The sequence below is a fragment of the Pongo abelii genome, chromosome 18 (assembly GCF_028885655.2).
Source record: "Pongo abelii isolate AG06213 chromosome 18, NHGRI_mPonAbe1-v2.0_pri, whole genome shotgun sequence".
Taxonomy (NCBI): Eukaryota; Metazoa; Chordata; class Mammalia; order Primates; family Hominidae; genus Pongo; species Pongo abelii.
The window spans coordinates 33,695,822-33,706,765 of record NC_072003.2 but is presented as its reverse complement, the minus strand read 5'-3'; the positions used below and the strand labels follow the sequence as shown (position 1 = coordinate 33,706,765).

The 10,944-nt window shown below is 56.9% G+C and overlaps 1 protein-coding gene across 3 annotated transcripts; it reads right to left on the bottom strand.

Annotated features, from left to right (window-relative positions):
- Nucleotides 1–4,287: 4,287 nt before the first annotated feature.
- Nucleotides 4,288–10,503, bottom strand: TGFB1I1 (transforming growth factor beta 1 induced transcript 1). 3 transcript variants are annotated; one of them, XM_002834028.6, is made up of 11 exons: nt 10,052–10,503; nt 8,697–8,812; nt 8,519–8,571; nt 8,275–8,417; nt 7,990–8,077; nt 7,771–7,876; nt 7,469–7,663; nt 6,048–6,221; nt 5,677–5,758; nt 5,237–5,385; nt 4,288–4,936 (listed from the first exon to the last, which is right to left on the bottom strand). In XM_002834028.6, the coding sequence occupies exons 1-11, from the start codon at nt 10,062–10,064 to the stop codon at nt 4,670–4,672; spliced, it is 1,386 nt and encodes a 461-aa protein (XP_002834074.1). In that variant the 5' UTR covers nt 10,065–10,503; the 3' UTR covers nt 4,288–4,669. The 3 variants fall into 3 exon arrangements, with proteins under 3 accessions (XP_002834074.1, XP_003780113.2, XP_009234688.1); XM_003780065.5 differs by having other exon boundaries at nt 10,030–10,189; XM_009236413.3 differs by lacking the exon at nt 10,052–10,503 and adding an exon at nt 9,804–10,047.
- Nucleotides 10,504–10,944: the final 441 nt, after the last annotated feature.

Below are 10,944 nucleotides of genomic sequence, written 5' to 3'. Positions count from 1 at the left end.
TCCCTGGAGTCTCATTGCTCAGCACAGGACTGGATTCAAGAAGGGAGAGGCTGGTTAATATCTGTATGTCTACCTTTCTAGAAGAATTGACCAGACTTGGATGTCAGGAGACAGTCGAAGGAATGTCCTGCCTGATTATGGCAGCGATGGTCATCCTGGAGATGGAGAACAGAGAAAAATGCTTTGAGTGTTTGGATATGATATGACAGTGTTTGGATATGATATGACAGAGTGTTTGAGTGTTTGGATATGATATGACAGAGTTTGGATGAAGGAGTACCTTAGTTTGTGTTCCTCTAAAAGGAGACCCTGAGATGAGAATTTGTGTGCAACAACTTTCCTGAGGAGGTGATTCCAGTATGGACTGTGAAGGTGTAGGGAAGAGAAATGCAACAAGGAGAAAAGCCAACAAAGCATGTGTTTCTTTGTTTTGAGACAGGGTCTTGCTGTGTCGCCAAGGCTGGAGTACAGTGGTGTGATCACAGCTCACTGCAGCCTCGACCTCCTGGGCTCAAGGGATCCTCCCACCTCAGCTTCCCAAATAGCTGGAACCACAGGCACGCCACAACACTCGGCTAATTTTTGTATTTTTTATAGAGATGGGGTTTCACTATGTTGCCCAGGCTGGTCTCAAAATCCTGAGCCAAACTGCCTCAGTCTCCCAAAGTGCTGGGATTACAGGTGTGAGCCACCACGCCTGGCGTAAGGGTGTGTCATTTATCAGGTTACCACCAAGAGCAGTTGGAGCCTCATCCCAAAAAGGACACTCTGAGACACTGTGAAGAACACCCCATAGCAATGTTCCTTTAGGGGCAAGGTGGTTGCGGTATTTATTACCTGATTTGTGTCTGTCACTGGCTAAAAGCTGCAGAAATGCCCACACACACTTCAGGCCTGCTGAGAACAGGGAGCACACTCCCTCCTCCCAAGAGCAGCCTCAGACAAGAAACTCCAGGAGGAGCTGCAAGTCAGGGTGTCTGGAAACTGTCACAGTATATGACTTCCAAGGTGGGTCATGCAGGTATATGGGCGGGGCACCCACGGTGTCTGCTTCAGGGGGTGATGAGTTTAAAGTGCCTGAGAGAAATCCAGTGCCAAGTGTCAGAGGACACGTGTGTGTTACAGACACTTCAGATAAGGTCCCTTCACCACGGCCGTCAAAGGCCTTCATGATGTGACATCTCCTTCCTCTTTGGCCACCCCATTGCTGGCTCCAGTCCAGCCACAGTGGCCTTCTTTCTTCCAAGGCATCAGACTCTCTCCTCCCTGGCCTTTGCACGTGCTTCCTGTCTGCCGGGAATACTGTCCTTGGCGCCTTGCACAGCCGGCTCCTTCTCCATGTTCGGCTCTCAGCTGAGACCTTACATTTTACTACCTGGTGAAAGTAATCTCTTCCCCACCTCCCCAACTTAGTTCTCTATTTCGTCCGTTGTACTCTCTCTCTTCCCTTCCTTCCTGGTTCCTTCCTTCATTAACAAACACGTATGGAGACTGGCTATGTACTGGACCTGTTCTAGACACCAGGGAGAAAATGGTCAGCAAAACAAATGCACTGCCTGCTCTCGGGAGCTTCTGTTCCAGTTGCAGAATCAGATAGAAGCCAGAAACAATAAGGGCCAGGCGCGGTGGCTCATGCCTGTAATCCCAGCATTTTTAGAGGCTGAGACAGGGGAATCATCTGAGGTCAGGAGTTCGAGACCAGCCTGGCCAACATAGTGAAACTCCGTCTTTACTAAAAATATAAAAATTAGGGCTGGGTGCAGTGGCTCACGCCTGTAATCCCAGCAGTTTGGGAGGCCAAGGCGGGCAGATCACCTGAGGTCAGGAGTTCGAAATCAGCTCGACCAACATGGAGAAACCCTATCTCTACTGAAAATACAAAATTAGCCGGGTGTGGTGGTCCATGCCTCTAATCCCAGATACTCAGGAGGCTGAAGCAGGAGTATCGCTTGAACCCAGGAGGCGGAGGTTGCAGTGAGCTGAGATCATGCCATTGCACTCCAGCCTGGGCAACAAGAGCGAAACTCCATCTCAAAAAAAAAAAAAAAAAAAAAAGCCAGGCGTGGTGGCACAAGCCTGTAATCCCAGCTACTCAGGAGGCTGAGGCAAGAGAATCTCTTGAACCCAGAGGTTCAACCTCAGGAGGCAGAAGTTGCAGTGAGCCCAGATGGCACCACTGCACCCCAGCCTGGGCAACAGAGCGAGACTCTGTCTCAAAAAAACAAAAACAAAAACTACTTGCAAGAGCACTGCGTGCTAGGAAGGAACTAGGGAGGCGCCGTGGCATGGAAACCAGGGAAGCCTTGGCTTTAGCTAGGCCGTCGGGAAGGTACCGCTCCTTCATCACGCATGTCACCTTTGTACTTGGCTGTCATCTGTCTCCGCTACTAGACTTCAGCTCCCTGAAAGCAAGGGTCATAGCTGCTTGGTTCCCCATTGTCTCCCCAGAGCCTGGCATAGGAGTGCTCAATAAATATTTGGTGAATGAATGAATGCCAATTTGGGCATCCTCAAGATAGGGAGGTGGTTACGGGCTGGGGTTGGGGGGACATTCTTTGGGGAGAATATGTGGAAGGGGAAGAGCAGGAGACCTGGGAAGACCATGGGAGAGGAGCCTTAGAGAGGAAGAGATCTGGGGGCCTGGGAGAGGCTGGGGCCAAGGACGCCTCACCTTTTCCTCATGCCCATACATGCTCCCTGCGGCTTCTAGCTCTTCCTGATGAGCTGGAAAGGGCTCTGAGGACCTATCATTTCCAGCACCAGAGGTCCCTAGAGTCTAGACCCAGGCGGCCACCCTGGGACTTGGGGACTCAGATGGAACCTGAACTTCTTCACACCTGAAACCCTTGGCTCCATCTTCCACACCTGAAAACCCCTGGCCCCATCCTTCTGTGCTAGGACTTGGCTCAGGTCCTGGGTGTCAGTTACTCCAGGAAGCATCCCTTGACTCCCAGTCTGGGTTAAGAAGCCACCTTCTGGCTTCTACAGCCCCCAGTGCTTCCGTCAGTCACAACCTGGCCACACCAAGTGTCATCCTCTGTCCAAGTATCTGCCTCCTCAGCCTGGGGCTCTCCAGGGCAGTGAACCTGACTCATCTCTGGACCCAGCACCACCCAGCACAGGGCTAGGCCGGGAGAAGCCTCAGGTGGTGGCAGATAGGCCAGCAGGGACAGCAAGTAATGGCTCTGAATGTGCTGATTGTTCTGCCTTGACTGGGACACCTGGGGGTGGGAGTGAGAAAGGGTTAAGCTGAGGCCATAACTACATGAAACATTCAGGTGATCCAAGATGTTGTGGGTCAATAGTAAGAGGGAAGCTGTCCCTTAGTGCCCAGAACCAAAAGGTGAGCCCAGCTGGCACTCTGGATAGAGCTCCATCCCTCAAGGCCCTTTAATAGGGGAAAAAATCTGGGAACCAAAGGCAGTGCAGAAGGGGAGCAGATTAAGTTCTTTCTCTCTCCTTCCTTCCTTCTTTCTTTCTCTTTCTTTCTTCCTTTCTTTTCTTTCTTTTTTTTTTTTTTTTTTTGAGACAGAGTCTTACTCTGTTGCCCAGGCTGGAGTGCAGTGGCGCCATCTCGGCTCACTGCAACCTCTGCCTCCTGAGTTCAATTGATTCTCCTGCCTCAGCCTCCAGAGAAGCTGGGATTACAAGCGTGTGCCACCATGCCCAGCTAATTTTTGTATTTGTAGTAGAGACGGGGTTTCACCATGTTGGCCAGGCTAGTCTCAAACTCCTGGCCTCAAGTGATTCACCCGCCCTGGCCTCCCAAAGTGCCAGGATTACAGACATGAACCACTGTAAGCGCTTATTTCAAGAATAAAGGGAAGGGCGGGCACAGTGGCTCACACCTGCAATCCCAGTACTTTGGGAGGCCAAGGCGGGAGGATCGCTCAAGACCAGGAGTTCGAGGTTGCAGTGAGCTATGGCACCACTGTACTCCAGCCTGGGCGACAAACTGAGACCTCATCTGTTAGGACGAAACAAAACAAAATATAGAACTGAAGAAGGAGTAATGAGGGCGGGAAGATTCAGTGGGGCCCCAGTTGGAGCTCTTGTCCTGGCTCTGCCACTATCTGTAGAGTCCTGCGCGGGGCGCCACCCTTTCCAGCTTCAGGCTCATCTGATACTTGAAGTAGGAAGTGCAGGAGTGGCTACCTGCAAGGGCTGAGGCTGCAGGTCCCGCTGCGGCCACAGGGCAGTGGCCTAGAGACGGAAGGGGACAGAGCCAGCGCGGGGGCGGGGCGTCAGGGCCAGGCTCCTGCGCGCATTCAGAGACAGCACCAGGGAGAGGTGGAATGCGTGTGTTTATGTAGGTAGAAAAAGTGCACAGAACAGTGAGGGTGCAGGGAGCAAGGACGTCCTGGCCTGGCCTCCGATTCGCTGGAATTGCAAGGACCCTCCCCCAGTCAGGGGGCTCCCTCAAGGGTGGGAATAGAGTGGAGGCCCGCACGGGAGCTCTCGTGTGTGTGCGATCCACTTTGTGGGCGTGTGGGTTTAGGTCTGGCTGGGCCTTTTCCGAACTTGACCCTTGAGGACTCATAGTACCTTAGGGGCGGGGCTCTCCAGTGGGTGGGGCCTCACGCTCTGAGAGCAAGGCCTCGGGGTCTGGAGGACCCGGCTTTTCCGGGAGGGCGCGGTCTCCGGGGGAGAGGGCGAGCCGAGCGGGCTGTCAGCCGAAGAGCTTCAGGAAGCAGGGCTGGCAGTAGGGCTTGCCGGCGCGCTCCTGGAAGGAGCCCTTGGTGAGCGGGCGCAGGCAGAAGGTGCATGTGAAGTGGTCCGGGTGGAAGCGGCGACCCAGGGCCGACACGCAGCGGCCGGTCACGGGGAGGCCACACGTGGCGCACAGCGAGCCGCGCCGTGCATGGAAGTGGTTCTCGCACAACGGGCGGCCCTCGTGCTCGAAAAAGCTGCCTCCCGAGAAGGGGGCGAAGCATTCCTGGGGAAGGGAGGCCGCGAAAGAGGACAGACAGGTCAGCGGCCACTGCCAGACAACGCGCGTTACTAGCGGATAACGCCCTGGGACCCCGCAGCCCGCCCTAGACGCGAAGAATCCCGTCCAGTGGGACCCTGCCCGGAAAACTCGCCCCACCAGGGGCTCCTAGCAGCGCCTCCCGTGACCCGCCCCCCCCAAGGCCCCGCCCCCTGCCCTGCACCCTTGACCCGCCCCTCCAACGCCCCGCCCCACAGCCCTGTACCCTTGACCCGCCCCTCCAACGCCCCGCCCCGCAGCTCGCACCCTGCAGACGAAACAGTCCGGGTGCCAGAGCGCGCTGAGCGCCGAGATGTAGTTATCCAGGATGGGGCCCTGGCAGCCCTGGCAGCGCGGGGCGAACAGCTGCAGGAAGTCCCGGCGGCAGTAGGGGCGGCCCTCGCGCTCGTGGAAACCTAGGAGAGGGAACCGAGTGGGCTGAAAGCAAAGTGTGCGGGTGGGACGGGGGACCCACAAGACCTGAGATCTGGGGCCGAAGAAGGGGCAGTTCGAGGGAGCCTTGGGGAAGGAGGAGCCGGGTCTGGGGCGGGACAGAGCAGGAGGGCTCGGGTCTGTGTGGGAGAGGGCAGGGCCAGAAGAGAGCAGAAGGAAAACCATGGCCTTGAGGACTCCGGAGGTCGGAGGGGCTGGGGCGAGACGTCGAGGGGACCCGCAGCTTTTAAGATGGGAGTCGAGTTCACTCTCACCCTCATCTCCGAAGGGCTCCCCGCAACTGACGCAGCAGAAATGCTCTGGGTGCCAGTGAGTGCCCAAGGCGGTCACCATCTTCTGCAGGGAGGGAGAGGGCACTCAGCGCGGCCTCCGTGCCTTTGCGCCTTCCTCTCCCGCGCAGAACCCGGGTGACTGGACTAAGGCATGCGTGAGGGGAGGGGGAGAAGATCTAACTAGGAACGTGGGAGTCAGAAAGGAAGAGTGGAGTCCAAGGGGCCGTGGACATTGCCAAGGGGAAGGGGTGGGGTGGGATATAGCGGGTGGGGCGGGACCCATGCGGTGGAGGCCCGTCCCACAGCTCTCCGGGTGAGATAGGGCGGGCTCGGTGCGGCCGGGCGGGGCTCACGTGTCGGATGGGCTGGTTGCAGAAGCCACATCTTGGCGAGAAGCGCTCAAAGTAGCACTCGGGGCAGAAGGGAGCTCCATCCTTCTCGAAGAAGCTGCTGCCTCCCAGGGCGGTGGAACAGCCTCCGCAAACGAAGTGCTCGGGGTGCCAGGCGCGTCCCAGAGCCGTCACCACCTGCGAGTGGGAGGTGAGGCGGGTCAGAGCGGCTCTGACAGCCACATGCCCAGTGAGGCAAGATTTACGCGGCGCTTTTCGAGTCCTCTCTGAGCGATCAGAATAAAGAATCCAGTGTTCGAGATCACGCAGCCTGTAAGCGATGGAGATCTAGCCCCCGTCTTCCAGCTGCGCTCCAGGATTGACCTATACATGAGGCACAGCAGGCACAGCGCCTGGAGCCCACAATACATTTAGGGGCCCATAAAAACGATTTAATTTTTTTAAAATCAGAATAAGATCAGGCTGGGTGGCTCGTGCCTCTAATCCTAGCATTTGGGAGGCTGAGGTGGGAGGATTACTTGAGCCCAGGAGTTTGAGACCAGCCTGGGCAACATGGCGAAACCCCGTCTCTACAATAAATAAATAAAATTAGCCGGGCGAGGTGGCGGGCGCCTATAGTCCCAGCTACTCGGGAGGCTGAGCTGGGAGGATCGCTTGAGCCCAGGAGGTCGAGGCTGCAGTGAGCCACAATCGCACCACTGCACTCCAGCTTGGGTCACAAGAGTGAGACTTCACCTCAAAATAAATAAGAGGGAGGAAGTGAAAAATCCGTTTTTAAAAATTCAGAATAAAAAAATGAACTAGAAGAAAATGCTCTAATATACAATAATAACATACCCATCTTTACACCAACACAGGCATAAAAATCTATTTATTTTAATGGACGAAGGGACTCATGAAGATGAAAGTGCCTATGATCCACAAAAGTCACAATGCCACCCTCCTTTGCTGAGATGGGCAATTCTGGGCTGGGAGTCAGGTACTTGATCTAGCTGGGGGCACTAGGTTAACCCCTAGGCACAGCTGTTGTCAATCACATCTGCTCAGTCAATAAGACAAGGACCAGTGAACCCAGTCCAGACTCTGACGGAGGAAGAGACAGACTTTGTAGATGCCTGAGAGATGGTGGGTGGAGCCACAGAGTGTTTTGTGAAGATCGGATGAGATGAGGGTTTGTAAAGGAGCTGGCACAGTGCCTGGCACACAGTAGGACCACAATAAATGGTGACATGGTTGGAATTTTCACCCTACCACTAACCTGCTGTGTGGTTCAGAGCTTCAGTTTCCTCATCCATAAAACATAAGTAATAATGATACCCACTTCCCAGATTAACTTACTAAAAGCGAACAGCATAAAGCCCGGCTCTCACTAGAGATGGGTCTGTAACAGGTCTCTGCCTCCCTTCTCACAAGGCTCCACTTACTTGCCCAGCAATAGTTTTATTGCAGGAGCCACAGAGGCCCTTGGCCTGGGTGGGAACACCCCGGCGGCTGAGGTCGGACTGCAGCAGCCCCAGCATGGTGTCTAGGCTGCCCTTGCCAGTCGGCTCTGGTGGGGATGGGGAGCCCTCGTTTGTGGAGCTTGCCACCGGTGGCTGGGTTGGCCCAGAGCCTGGAAGCTGCAGCGGGGAGGACATGAGAATTGAGTCAGCAAGGCAGCAGATGTGGAATTGTCTAGAAGGGGTTGGGGAGCCACAAATGGACACTGGCCCACTGCCCAACTCACATGGTTTTGAACACGGAAGTCAGAGAGCGAGGCCATCAGTCTATCCAGCTCCAGAGTGGCTGAGGTGGCAGAAGGCTTTGGGAGGCCAGGAGATGGGCTGGAAGGGCTGTGAAGAACATGCTTGTGTCATCTCAGAGCCTCCCAGAGCAATGCTCCCTCTAGTGACTCAGACATCCAGGACTTATCTCCTCTCAGCCCTGACAACGACGCCAAACTCACAGGCTGGGTCTTTTCTTGTCTTCAGACTGGTCCTCCTTCTGCTCTCCTGAAGCCACCTTGCTAGATGGGAACTGAGACATGATTTCATCTGGAGAGAGGAGAGGAGGACACTACATATGGGGCCATACTCAATGCACCCTCCCACTTGAGGCTTTAGGTCCCTTTAACTGCCACTCTGGGAAGTGTATTCCTCTTAGTCTCTGCCCCACCCTTCCCTCCCCTGCTCCCATCCCCTTCCCTTCCCTGCCCCCATCGCATCAAGGCCTCTCTCAGTCACCCTGGTACCTGTGATGTTGAACTGGGTGGCATTAAGTTCCTGAAGCAACCGATCTAGCTCACAGAGCCCAGTACCCAAGACACCGCTGGAAGAGGAGAATGGAGGGGCCGCCGGGGCTGCAGGCTTTGGGGACCGAGGCTTGCATACCGTGCTGGGAAGCAGAGTGGGAGCCTGGGTTCAGGGGTGGGGAATCCAAGCCTCCTCACCTGAGACTCAGTTGGCCCCCTATGCCCTGGTTGCCAGGCCCCTCACCTGTACAGGTGGTCCTTGTCCCCCGAGGCTCCTGAAGACTCCCCAGACCCTGTCTACAGAGCGGAGACGCACAGGTGGGATGACAGGCCTGCACTCTGCGCCACTCAGGCTGAGATCCCCATAGACCAGGCCGAGCCTGGCCCTAGTGGCTGCCCCAGTCCCCAACATCCGATCTCACCTGTGGCTGGTGGCCATAGGATGGGGGAGGGGTGAGAGGCTCCGCAGGGCGCTCTTTGGGAGCCCCTGGCCTTGGCATGTGCGAGGTGGTAGTCTCCAGGTCAGAGAGCAGGGCATCTGCAGGAAGAGGCCATCAGGGAGAGAGACAGGGGTCACGGTTAGATCAGAAGATAAGGTTCCCAGTGGACAGTACTGGAGAAGGACAGAAGCCAGTATTAAGAGAAGAGGTCACAGGGCCAGAGCCAGGCAGAGCACTGCTCCAAGGGTAGCAAGGAATATTTATGACCAGAATATCCCAGTTGCTCATGCCTGGAGCCAAGCACAAACCCAGCCTCCTGATTATTTTATTCTCCCCATCTTCTCTGATGCAGTCAAAATGGGCTCTTCACCCAAGCCAAATTTGGCTCCCCTCCAAATTGCTCCATTGGCCCAGTGCCTGGCCCCAAGCTTTCTGATTGGACGCTCTCTCTTCCATGCTCGTTAACTCCTCCCTCTACCTACACAGGCCCCGCCTAGCCTGGCCACTCCCAGGCCCCTGAGTCCCGCCCTGCGCTCCTCACTGGTGCTTCGCTGGGACCTGCCTTCTGATTGGCTGCTTCTCTGCGGTACAGCGTCAGTTACCCCTACCGAGCAGCGCCCTCTACCGCCAGGGGCCGGAAGCCCCTGTCTCCCGTGGAGCGCACAGCCTTCCAGCCCCAGGCTTCGCAGGGACGACGAGATACCTGGGTCCCCCTTCCGGACAAGACACCTCTCTCCATCCCTGCATCCCCAGATCCGGGTCTTTTGAGCCCTTTCACTTCCAGAACCCAGAAGTCCTGCCCTCAGTCTTCGTCTCTGAGCACCCGCGTGAAACCCTGAAGGCTTCGCGGGCGCCTAGGCACTCCTGAGCTACTATTCTCTTCCTTGCCTCAAGGACCTGACCCTCATCGTGCTCAGGAGCCCTTAACTCCTCCTCTCCCAAAACTCTGGTGCAGGCAGACCCGCTTTTTTTCTCCAAAACTTGATGCCAGACTTTCCCGTGCCCTCTACTTTCCCGGTCCCCGGGCCGAGGCCTCTTTAACCCCTCCCTCCCCAGAGCCCCGCGCCCGGGCGCCCGCGGGCGCCGCACCTCCCGTTCCATCTGCCGCAGCCTGGGATGGAGGAGCAGAGCGAGGGAAGAAGGGAGGGAGCGGCCGGCCCAGGAAAGGCAGGAAGGGAGAGGCAGGAAGGGGGACGTGGAGTTGGAAAGGAGGCGCGGGCAGAGGCGAAAAGCAGAAGTAAGAAGACAGGGATGGGGAGATGCGGGAGAGCGACGGCGGGGAGGCAGCTCTGGGCAGCGGTGAGGGGCCACGGACCCGGGGATCCGGCCCCACTCACCCAGGTCCTCCATGGCGGGGCGCGGGCCGGTGGCGCGGGGCGAACAGGGCGGGGGCCGTGTCCGGTGGGGGCGGGGGGCGGGGGACGTCCGGGAGCTGGAAGCCCGGCCGTGACCATGTAAGGAAGCCGGGACCCGCTGGGATGGGGATGGGGGGGCGATGAACGGGGGAACCCGAGGTGGGGGCGTGGAAAGGAGGGAGCGCCCCGGCCCACCCGAGCCCAGCCCGCCGGCCTGCCGCGCAGGCGGCCACACCCCAGCCTTGGCCTCAGCTGCAGGGAGCCCCAGGAGGCCAGAGCCAGAGAGAAGTGGCTTCTCCAGACCAAGCCCCAGAGCCGCTCCCTAGGGAGACTTACAGACACGGACTGAGGCCCCCAAGCAGACACCCCTCAAAGCCAGCGCCTGAGTCCTAGACAAGAGCCTCCCTCCCACCCATGCCATTCCTGGGAGACTTGTCCCAGACGGAATTTTTGGATTGGTAGCAGGAGTGATGTTCTAAGGCTCAGTTAGACCTCAGGTTCAGAGACCTTCCCATCAGAGACCCTGACAGATAAATAGAGGCCCCAAGAGGCATACATACCAGACACAAAGAAATCTGAAGGACGGGGACAGACACAGTGAACCCACCCACAGACTCTACACTAGGACCTTCCCTCCAAGACTTGGTCATAGACACACGTAAACTCGAACCCGGGCGCAAGCCCCTTGCAAATTCGGGGAAAACACTCCCAGGCAACCAACCCCCAGCCAGCCTGCAAGACAAAGCCCTTCCTCAACACTGAGGTGGCCCAGGCCTGCTCTGAAACAGCCCTTTCCCAAGTTACTGATGAACGCAGAGCAGAAAGCAAGACACAGTCTCCAGCCACAAAGTAGCAAGGCTGGACTGAGACCCTGA